This window comes from Anabrus simplex, chromosome 10 (genome assembly GCF_040414725.1).
Source record: "Anabrus simplex isolate iqAnaSimp1 chromosome 10, ASM4041472v1, whole genome shotgun sequence".
NCBI classification, from domain to species: domain Eukaryota; kingdom Metazoa; phylum Arthropoda; class Insecta; order Orthoptera; family Tettigoniidae; genus Anabrus; species Anabrus simplex.
Genome location: NC_090274.1, coordinates 99,101,488 through 99,114,334, shown reverse-complemented (window position 1 = coordinate 99,114,334; position 12,847 = coordinate 99,101,488). Strand labels below are relative to the sequence as shown.

Sequence of the window (12,847 nt, the reverse complement as noted above, 5' to 3'; positions counted from 1 at the left end):
GTCATTCGGGATAACTGTTGGGTCGACATGGAAACTGATTGGCCATTGGTATATTACGAGGAAACTTTGGCGGTTTAGGACACAAAGCTTTGTAAGGGTCCTGAGTAGCCTCTTCAATTAAACGTTTTTCTTCCTTTTCCAAAAACGTCTAACGGGCTGGTTTAGCTATGGCTTTATATTACCTTCTTAAATTGGTGTAGTACTCCAGCCTTTTTTTCGTGCGCTGCAATTTTGATGCGTCCAGGGCTGATAAAGCTGTTTTTCTTGCTTTGTAGCATGCATCTGTAAACCATGGTTTTGCTTTTCTATTGTTAATTACTCTAGGAGGTATTGCCTTCTTAAGAATTTGCTCCAGTTTTAAAGCAGCCTGATTCAGAGTCCCTTTGTTTAGTGCATCGATTATTGCTTTGTTGTCTGAATCCTCTAGTACTGTTAAGTCCAATGTTCTTCTCAACTTTAAAGGCTGTAACTTCTTACTGTGACTCAGGCCGTTTATTAGCAGCGTTGTTTTCACGGGCAGATGCTTCTTTTCAGCTTCCATGATAACACTTTGACATTTGGTGGTTATACTAGAATTAATGAAGACAAGATCAATTGTACTCATGCCATTATAGCAAATATATGTTGGCTGTTCCTTCTTGTTGATTAGTATTAGCCGTTCTTCTTCTAGATAACTCAAAACTTCTTTCGACTTCTGTAATTCTGTATTTACCTGACAATTGAGGTCACCCGCTAGGATGATGGGATCGTCCTTAGTTACCATATTCAAGAAGTTACTTATTTCTTTATTATATCTGTGGATGTAAACTCTGGTTGAAAATAAACACGTATAAGTACGGTACGACTTCTTCGTATTACTAACGTGTTCTTTGACTTATGTTGTATAGCGAATGGTGCGAGATCCTTTTTGAAAAAGCAGGCGATTCCCCCTTTTGGCCTGCCAGTTTGGACTTTATCCGCCAAGACATGAACTGAATAATGACTATTGATGTTCCACTCCGAAGTTAAAGTTTCAACTAAAAATTGCGATATCTTAAGCCTGTAACATATTCTGAACTGTTGTTGCTATACTCAAGAGTCCTCCTACGTTCCAAGATAGCATTTTAATTTCCTGCGACATCAAGTCTCCCTTTGCAATCAGACCTTGTTCACTTTCGAACACTGGGTTGGGAGGAGTTTCCTCTTTGTTGTTGGGGACGAAACTTATACTGCCTTACACAGACATCTTGAGGCCAAAACTCTGGGCATTTCACCGTGTGAGGGTGGTCAAAATCCATCCTTACCTTAAACGCCTTTTTTTATTCCCTTTGTGGGGAGTTGTTCGCACAAGATGTGTCCCGTAATTCCATTATCTTTCAAGTATTTTATTAGACCGTCTGTTTCGTTCGTTTGATGGACACTACCGACATATAACCAGGCGGTCTTTAAGGCTGCTATCGACAGTTTGTTTTGATGCCCTGACGCCGTCACTCGGCCTGCTTGAGGATAAACGCCTTACCACAGGAAAGCGGACGCTCACCAGCATGCGCGACCATATGGTGTCGAAGATTGGACTTCAGCTTAAACTTGGAACTACACCATTCACAAGAATATAGACGCCCAGCTGTATGTGTAACGAGGTGTTGCCGAAGATTCGGCTTCCGGGAGAACGACTTACCACAGTGCTTACATGAATGCGGACGCTCACCAGTATGTGTAAATAGGTGACTAGCAAGGTTGCATTTGACAGCAAACGTCTGAACACAGATATTACAGGAAAGTGGACGCACACCAGTATGTGTAAAAACGTGACGCCGAAGACCCGACTTCTTTGAAAACTTACAACCACATTGATTACAGGAATGCGGACGCTCACCAGTATGTGTAAAGAGGTGGCTAGTAAGATTTCCCTTGTAAACAAACGTCTTATCACACAGACTACATGAAAATGGACGCTCACCGGTATGTGTAACAAGGTGACGCCGTAGACTAGACTTCATAGAAAACGTTTTACCACATTGTTCACAAGCAAGCGAACGTTCATCAGTATGTTGTACAAGGTGTTGCCGGAGTTGCGTCATCTGAGAAAACTGAGAACCACATTCATTACAACACAGTGCCGATTGGTTAATGGGTTGGTTTGGCCTTCTATAAGAGTCACAGGACATGTGTAGGTTGCATTCATTACAATTGGGCAAAATGCACATTACCTTACTTCCTTCTTTCAACATCTTGCACCTACTGTTACATGTAACCACTGGACCTCCAGTCAATAATGCAACATTCCCAAATCTAGAAAACAGAAAACAAAAAATTATTATATCTTACAACTAGCATAAAAAAATCAAATACAATATCCAGAAGCAAACGTTATATACGTACCATGATTGCTCCTTATCACATTACATAGCACTCCAAATCTCAATAATTTCAGATAAAGGCTCTAACACTTAAGCCTATATAATTTCCAATTGCCAAATAGAATATATGATAAGTTAGCACATAACCACAGCCAATCCAAACAATTCAAGAGGGTCCGATATGGAAGCAATTATTGTGAGAATGCTTCCCTTCATGATTTCCTTATTCTTCCAACTTTATTTTGACTGAGACTCATCACATTTAGTATGACATGTATTACCTAATATTTGAATATCTTCGGACTTAGTGAGGTTACACGTTGATTAGATTTCTCTGCCATCTACAGGGACATTGGCAAGGGCTTCTGCACAATCTGACGTCCAATTTCGGAGAAAAACACGTATACCACAAAGCCGGGAAGAAATTTATGACTGAAGCTCCTCAGCTACTTCAAATGAGCTAGTACCTGTTAACACGTCAACAACAGATTCTGTGATTCTGTGTGTTGATCAGAAAGTTGAACTAGAAATCTCGGAGCAATAACTGGTGCAGAACTTGCATCAGAAGTAAGGTGGTAGTCCTTGACCTCTTCATCAGAGGAATCATGCGACGCAATATTCTGAAGTCTCCTGAGGTCGCGATGTATTAACACAAATTTGTATCTTAGAAATAGCCGTTGTATGAGTAACAAGGTAAGTAATGAACCTTAAGACAATAGACAGGACGTCAAGCTGCATTTCAGGGTCAACCATTTCCAAGGATTCAAACCTATTCCTTTTCAAGATTCACAACATCTGTCAAACTCAACTCCTGGTTGGATGTCATGGTAGAATCTTTGAGCACACAATGATGAGGCATATGAAAGATTAATGAGTTAGAAGTCACAAGGGGGTATATTTTCCATGTGTCCCGTTTCACTGTAGTCATGCAAGAAAATTATATACAGCTATTTCAAAACTGGACATCTAGGAAACTTATTTTCGATGTGTTCCAGCATTTTAACAGCATTATACTTAACTGAGCTACAGGGGACACTTGAGGACGAATAGGAAATTTGCCAATAATCCAGCCACAATCATACCTTTGATCATTATTCAAGAAAATATTCATCACATACCCTTTCTTCACGAGTAAGAAATGGTTGATGGAGTTTTCAAGCCTCCAAAACTTTTGCAATTTTGTGTAAGGAGAATCAAGATTAATAAGCCTGGCACACTGAACGTTGGTGTTATTCGTAACAAAAGTCAGCGATGGTGCCTGACAATCCACAACCAAATTTGGTCATCTAACAAGGTGAGACAACATTTCCCATGGAAGATATTAAAAGACAAAGTAACATATTAGACTTCAGCTATTAGCAAGATATCGATAGCAGAACGCTGCTTAAATATACTAACACTTGAAATGACATTATGAGCAATACACCAACTGGAACAATCAATTTGCTGTGCAGGAAGTTCGCTTGTGGTTATATTCACAACTACAGAGTTCAACTTCAAGGTATACTCTTACACACCAGGCGATACATCAGTATTGAAGATACCAACTATAGGTAGCCAACAAATCTTAGTACAAATCCCAAGCTTCGTGACAAGACAACAAGAAACTAAGGATAAACGACTCCCCCGGTCCAAAAAATCTTTATCTAGTATAACCTCTCCTGAACTGTTCTCCACTGCTACACAAACTGTGCTTAACAGAGTGGGTGGCACAATTGCAGAACATCTAACATTCATAATATTATCGGGAATTAAGTGTTCATTGCAAACCAACAAGGTGTGGTGTCCATTGAACCGGGGGCACTTGTGCCGCTTACACTGTTTAGATAAATGAGAAGCAAAAACATAGATACCAAAGGTTATTTTCTCTCATAAACTTGCGGTGATAATCAATGTTGGTTTGAACTCTCTACAATCAGAATTGCTTTGATAATCAAGTTTTCAACACCTACAATGAAAAAATGCTCTTGTTGGTATTGTGAAATAAAATCTAAAACAAATGACAATGACAAAATGGCAATGAATCAAAGACAATCAGTGGATCCAATTCACAATGGCTGATTTTCAGAGATAATGCTAATTGTCCAAAAGGGTCCAAAATCCATGTCACTGAACAATGCAATAATATTAATTATTGGTAAGGCAGAACCATGGCCTTCCTCCTATAGTGGTACTAATCACAGGTAATATAGACACATGGCATGTCATACATAATGGCACCACTCAAGGAAACATAGACCAAAGGTATTTCACACATTAGGGTATTACTCACGAGCAACGCAGACCGATGGTGTTCCTCACATAGTGGGACTAAGCACAGTCACAGACTAGATCGATGATAATGATGATTATCATAATTCTGGATTAAAGTGGCCTACTCGCTAGGTAATAACGGCGTATGGCCTCCGGAGAGGCCTGGTGCGGGTCCTTGTCCCGTAGACGGCCTATTAGGCGACCTGCATGTCTCTGAAAATGAGGACCCTACCTACGATGATTTCTAATACTGAATACGCCACACACACGCAGCCCCGGAGCCATTGGAATTGACCAATTAAGGTTAAAATCACCGACCCAGCCGAAAATCGGACCCGGGCCCCTCTGAACCAAACGCCAGTACGCTGACCATTCAGCCAACGAATCGGACAACCGGCTAGGTAACCCCTAGGTAACCAGACCATATTAGTATGAGGTGCAAGAAAATGAAACGATAATTAAAAATTCAACATGTATTCATCGACAAGAATCTAGAGTAAATGATGATGAAAAATGAGCATGAATTCAAAACAATCAGTGGATCCGATTGATAATGTTTCAATGACATCACTATGCAGGGTAGGATTAGAATGAACTTTAGGATAAAACATACAACTTAGCTTGGAATCCCAACGCACAATGCTGCATCAGCCTGTTTGCATCCCGTAGTCGGCGTGCTTTCCTCCTCCACAGAGCTAGTTTGCTAGATGTTTTTAGATCCTATAGCCAAGAACATCCACCCGAGGGATGGTAAGTTCGAATCCGCAGTTAAGAAGACTGTTTTAAAGTTGTTTGACATTTTCATACCAAGCTGGTTAACATAACGTCACTGTAGTGTGAAATTCCTTCTCCTCAAAGACATAGTAGCGCTTGACCTCCTCCTTATGGACAGAGTAGTGTATGACCTCTTGCTACTCAGTACACATTTCTGTTACAAAACTGAATAAACCTTAGATTTATCTCTCCGACCTCTTAACAGACAATCAAACTTACAACTTTATCGAATGGACCAAAATGAATTGCTGTTAAAATGTATACTTCACCCATTCAGATTAAGCTAAATGCCTTCCTCACCGCCACCATTAAGAAACAAATGCTGAATCTCTGAGTTCTGAGATAGAAAAGTGAACCCCAAAAACCACAACAAAAACTACACTCGTATTCACTTAGCACACTAGTAGTGATATAGTCTTTTTACAGAGAATCGGTTCATCATAAGACTTGACTATTTAGTAGTATCACTATTATAATTAAACTTACGTTTTAATGGTCTACCTTTTCAATCCTATATTATGCAATGTGTATCGACTATATAGTATTGGAAAGGTGGACCATTAAAACATAAGTTTAATTATTACTGTGATCACATTTCAATACGGACCAAAACCATGCGGTTTTTATCCTATGATATTGAGTAGTATGGCAAAGCAACTATGAGCTTCGACATAACTTCAACACAAACCAACAAAGAGCACATCAGTAAGAAATATACCACCTGCAGGAAAAACTTCTTGCACGGTGTTTGGAAATTCTACACCATCACCACCACCACGAGGACAACGTTCGCTGTAGTAAGCAATCGCTGTATGTTTGGGGGAAATTGCTAAACAATCGTCCGAACCCTTTCCATTTCTGTGGTTGGCAAATTGAGTTGTTTTAATCGGTGGAACTGCATTGTAAAATAATCAGCGAATCTATTCGGTCCTGTCAGGGAATGTTTCTTAGAACACAACACAAGTCTAATTCATTACTGTATGACAACTCCCCAAAATTTATCTAGGGAAGCTTGTTTGAAACCAGCGTAATCCTCAAAAATATATCTAAAAGCTTAGTACCAGATTAGTGGTGCTCGCTCTAAATAACATTCAACTGTCTTCAGTTGACGATCTGGAGATATCTTAGCCTCTTGGAAATATTCCTCTATTTCCCTAAGAAATCCGCGAGGAGTCATGCTGGATCCTATGTTTCCATTAAACTCCTTCTGCCCGTCTTCGTGCGTCCGTATTTTGTTGATAATCTGTGTTCCATTTACCGTGTGAGCTACTCCATTATCACTTACATTGATGCTAAACTGAGGTGTCTCAAACTGGCTACTTATTTCAGTTCTTTTTCCGTCCTCAGTTGATGTTCGGCGGTCGACCAAAGACGATATCAAATTTTTTAATCGTTTCATTTTCAATTCTTAAGTTATGCATATCTTTTTGAATTGCATTTAAATCATAATTCAGCCCTTTTATTTGCTGACTCTTTGAGGCTTTATTTTCATCCCACATTCATCCCACTCTTCAATTACTAGATTAAATCTGTCGTTAATCTGTTCTCTAGCCTGCATAGTCTCCTTCTGTATATCTTGGTTGGTACTATTCACTTCATCCGTCACTCTCTTGAATTTCTTCTCCCAACTAATGTCTGATTCTCTCATCTTTCCTTGCATCACATCAACCTCTTCTTTGAGTTAATTAAGGTCCTCATCGACTTGAACTTGTGATTCATAAATGTCCAATTTAAATTCGGCCTCCAATTCCTCAAATTTTTATTGAACGCTCATTTTATTCTCATTCATCGCTGCATTCACTTCATTTAAATTTTGTACATCCCCTTGTACTTCGGATATCCTAGATCCTAGCTACACGACTTCTTCTTGCATTACGTTCAGATTTTGTGGCACCATATCTGTGATTTTGCACAAGTTTCCTTGCATTTCAGTCTTAATTCCTTATCTCATTTCTTTTCTGGTAATCTCTTGCATTTCTCTGATTTCCTTCCTCGTAATTTCCTGTATTCTTTCCTGTGATTCACGCATCTCATTCCTCGTAATTTCTTGCATTCCTTCTTTTGATTCCCGGATTTCTGTCCTAGTATTTTCTTGTGATTCACGGATTTCTGTCCTAGTATTTTCTTGTGATTCACAGATTCCTTGCATTCTCCTTTCCGTGTTTTCTTGTGGCTCACGTATTTCCTGCATTGTGTTTTCTGTATTTTCTTGTGATTCCTGCATTTTTGTAACTTTTCCCGCTAGTTCCTCTAGCAACACCTTAACCTGCGCTAATGATGCCATTTTATTTCCCTTTCTCGTTGCTTACTCTTGCCATGACTCACTTCTAATGTCTGAACGACCTCTAACCTATACCAAAATTGTACCCGCACACGGTACCTCCTGTAACCATCTAGCATGACCTGTTCAACAAACTATACAATTCAATAACCTGAACGTATGGGTCCCTCCGGATCTGGATTATGCTGAGATGAATGACCAAATGGCAAGTGCCAATGAACAAATCTCTTCGTATCATTTCCGAGTTAATAAATTTACCTATTTCTCATCAACAAAAGTCTGAGTTTACGGAATATACTTCCATCATCTCATACAAACTAAATTAAATCCTAATACGAACTAACGGACGTATCCTTCCAACATCTTATCAAACTTAAATAAATATTCCAAGCTTCCTTCAAAAGTATGTCAATGCCTCCACGTCAGAAGTCACAAATTTTAGTGCCTATTCCCAAGGTGAATATTATCTCAGATTTCTTTCTTTATACAGTCATTTCATGAGTGATGTTTGTCCTTCAGGCTTTGACTATCATGTATGTTTATCCTCTGTACTCAAGCCTCTATTTATACTTTGCACTCGAGCCTTCACGTTGGTCGCCAAATAATCTTCTTTAACTTCTGTGACCTTTCACGCATCTCTACATCTGGGTTCAAGTTGAAAATATTATGCCTCGGCTGGTGCCGCGCGAAGATGCAAGAGATTCCACTCAAGGGACGTGAAAGACCATTGAGCCTGGTCACAGTATCGCACCATTTATTCCTTTAAGATCTGACTGACGTATGGAGATGCATGTGAACTAGTTACTTAATCTAAACCATTATGATATAAACTTATCCTATTAATGTTCCGTTTAATAACTATCAAATTCGGAACATAAATTACAAAAAAATTGGAAAAACAACACAAATGGATGTTTAGTAGTAACTGAAAGTCAAATTATTCGAAACTATTCCAAATCCCTAAATTTTGTTGGTTATGATCTTTACAGCATCAAGCTCTTATCATAGACAAATATGTTGGCTGCATTATTAATCCTTAAATTACAACAAATCAAAAAGAAAACCAACATTCACGTTGCTGTAGGCTTAATTCAAAACATAAGTCCATCACTTACTTCATCTATTTTCTGGTCAATAAATAAAATTAACGAAATCATCTTCTCTTGGCACTCATATTCACCGACCTCAAAATACGTCTCAATACCCCATTATTCTCTTAAAATCACCAACTGATTAATTAAAATCTAGTTGAACAACTTGAACGCACCAATAACCTGTTCGTACTGCTATTGCTCATATCAACAAGTAATCAATGAAACATAGGACAACGGTATGATTTTTCCAAGCACTATGGTTGCATAATAAAAATTAAATCAGCCTCCTCTAAAATCCGGCAGCAGCTGTACCTAAACAACAAATCCCTGAAAATACTATCATCACAAATAACAATGATTCATGATCTGCGATGACTCTGCAGCCTCTGGGACTCTCCGTGAAAGAAACCTGAAAATCTACTTTCAACTCTAAGCACCAACTATATAATCTATTAGAAGAATATCAGCTAGCAGGAAGACCAATCTACACACTACCTACAAATAAGGTTACACATTTCATCCGTGACATGGCTCACATCTGCATGGTGTCATTAAATAGCATAGATCCTATCTCATCCTTTCATATTTGTGTGCAATTACCTATATTGAATCTCAAATTAAGGCATCTTTGAAGATCATCATACAAGCCATTTCAGTACTCCTCGGAAAAATTACCACAAACATCGTACTCATGCCTAAGCAATCATTACTCATTACAACCTGCAAAATCATTTGCGTGAAGAAACCAATCTTTATTTCAAACAATATATCACCGGGACTTTCTAAAATTCCACCATTCCATTAAAATGCGTAACCCCAATGAATCATTCTTCATCAAACCTCACAACATTAATCATTCATATTATTGGACGATCCTGCTACAAAACCTCTATCATCATACACGCCTGTCATTTCATCTTAAACATACTCAGGCACATCATGTCACGAAGACTATTCATCCTGATACATCTATTAATTCAATACCAACGCGATAATATTACCATCACGCTCACGAAGATCACGCCTAATATGAAAATACGATCGTAGATGACCTTAATTCTCCCACATATAATCACTTCACGATTCACTTCAAATAAGATGTATCTGAGCAATAAATAAAATCGAGGCTCATTTACAATGACATTATCTTAACAAATGCAGTGTCCATGCCTAGATTTCACCTGCATGATATCTACTATTAGCCGCTTAGATTCCCATAATATGACATGCGGCAGATCATAATTTCCAGTATTATTCACAATAAAATCACAACATTCCTACTCATGAAGTAGTGATCGACGACCATACGGTAACATTCAAGTTTCATGTCCATGCATGTCACATTCTTGACACCACGAAACTATTCTACTCTGCCTTAAGCAACTACATAGCAAGATAGATATGAGACATATATTTTGGGTACAAATCGGGCAGTTGACTTCAGGAAGACGACACATCTCATTTCTCGGTCTTAATTTTAACCATTGGTATCCATCTCAACACTCTCCTGTTCCGTCAGGACCACTCCTTTAAATTAGTTCATCATAATTGGATCTATGAACATCTTATAAATTCCTTTCATGTTACTCGACATCGTGGTACCTCAAACTTGTAACGGAATATTAGTACAATGTTACAGTGCATACTTGAATACCATTCACAATATTATTAGTTAACACTCGCCTCAGTATTTTGGGAGAGAATCAGATATATCTTTTCTATTTACAAACATTTATTTGCATCATTTATATAATAATCTCGTAATTAAAGTCAGCTTTTATGTAATTCTTTCGTAATCGTGTGTGATACTTCTAAAGCTTTTAGAATATTTTCTCAATTATCTGAATTGTTCTTTTTGAAATAAAATCCAGTACTAGAATTGCAATAATCAAAGTCGGCTTGCATTTGAAGACTCTTCCAAGTTTTGAAGCATCCCATATGATTTTAACGTTAAATAAAGCAGATTTGACAACGGCAAAGGAATTCATTTAACAATCTGTCACCTTCACAGTTTGACGTGCCAGTCGACTATTTCATAACGAATCTCAATTCTCGAATTATATACAACCAGACAGATAAGGTATGGCTACCGTATGTACACTGAACTTGGCCCATTTGATCCAACTCATTCCATGGCCTCTGCTACACATTTCCATCGTTGATGTTTCACGCCATTTATTTACATTTATTCATCTTCTGCCTGAAGAAAATGCAATGTTTATTCAATACTATATCTTCGTACTATGACATTCTATTAACGACCGTAATTTAATAAGGTACCACGGGGTTCTGAACTTACTAATTCACCGGTAGCTTCAATCCGTTATCTATTATTTGTTCAGTTAAGCGAGTTATTTGACTTACTGATGTACTTGGACGTATGATTTCACTAACTTTACATTACTATACACTTCCAATGTTTCCTTCAATTTTAATCCAGCATTCATTGGAAGGTTATAATTAACATATCTCTTAAAACCAACAAAGCTCAAAGAAAAATAAATTGAGGAGCAAATACCATTTAATGAATTTTAAATAGAATTAAATGAAAAGCTGATACCTACATAGACTATTTCAATAAAATTAAATATTTGGAAAATTTAAAAACTTATATCTTTAAATAAATTAATAAATAATATTTAAATAAAATATTGAAAAATTAAAATACTGGAAAGGTTGCAACGAATTTAATAAATTATCATTAATTGGACCATAAGGAAAAATTCATAAATTAGTACCATTAATTAGATGATCACAAAAACCCAAACCCCACGGCACTTAACTCCCTTGAAACGGCCTTGGCCTGCCCAGCGACCGTCGCTCAGCCTGAAGGCCTGCAGATTACGGGGGATCGTGTGGTCAGCACGCCGCATTCTCTCGGCCGTTATTCTGGGCTTTCGAGTCCGAAACTGCCATCTCACCGTCACATAGTTCCTCAATTCTAATCACGAAGGCTGAGTGAACCTCGAACCAGCCCTCAGGTCGAGAGAAAATCTGACCTGGCCGGGAATCGAACCCGGGTCCTCCGGGCGAAAGGCAGGCACGCTACCCCTACACCACGGGTACGGCAATTAGATGATCATCTAACTTCAAATTAATTCCAACGTGATAAATGAAATACGGGCCCGCAACTACAATAAACTGTTTAAAATTGAAATTTGCTATACATTCCTATATCAATAATTAAGCAATTAACACGGACACATGCACCAAAAAATGTGGCTCCGACAGCAAATAAAAATTACACGAATAAATAAATGAAGTTTATATGACAATACATAAACGACAGAGAATTAACCCAGCTAAGTTGAATATCACAAGGGAAAAGTAATATAAACATTCCAAATTAATAACAGAACACGGACGCACACACTGGAGCTAGTCGTTACCGAAGCCACGCTATATTACATTAAAAGTAGCCAAAGCCACCAAAATTAATGCGTGCCAACAAGATAATACATGATGCAACAATTAACAATGCATACGACCGCAAACAAAGGGGAGAATGGCACAAGAGAACGTTAACCGAATGTGATTTATAAAAATTTAAAGGCGACAAGCAAATCTCAATTCCTCACAAGCTCGACGTTATAAAAAAAAATTATATTAATAAAATATGTTATTTTATATTATATTATTATTATGATTAATATTACCACAGATGACTGTACGAAATTACATTTGCATTTCATTAAACAGTTCGCAATTTTAAATAGAGGAGACTTTGGAGAGGGCCGGATGCGTGCATGTGGTAACATATAATTTTGACCCCAAAAAAATGCGAATAACGATCCCATAAGAAAACTACGGGCAAAACACAAAATAACAGCACAGTTAGCAAGCAAATTCAAAGAACGAAGAAAATTAGAAAGGAATACACAGACCAACATTTAAAATGATAAGTTAATAAATTTTAAACAAATATAACAATAAACAACCTTATAGGCCCTGATCCAGCGATTCCAAATTACCTCACAATTTACTTACAATTAGATCTTGAAATTTTAGGCCACAAAATGTTTAGAAGTAGTTACATATATTTTAGAAAATCTTCATGAAGAATTGGTCCCTTTTAAGAAAATTTCACCTGCAGAAGTGAACACAGT

General features: G+C 37.8%; 1 protein-coding gene across 1 annotated transcript in view; it reads right to left on the bottom strand.

Annotated features, from left to right (window-relative positions):
* Positions 1 to 12,847, bottom strand: part of LOC137502429 (uncharacterized) — a 78,076-nt gene that overhangs the window by 27,411 nt on the left and 37,818 nt on the right. Inside the window, exon 6 of the mRNA XM_068229540.1 lies at positions 2,190 to 2,271. Within this exon, the coding sequence (XP_068085641.1) occupies positions 2,190 to 2,271 (82 nt within the window). The remainder of the gene's footprint in view (positions 1 to 2,189; positions 2,272 to 12,847) is intronic.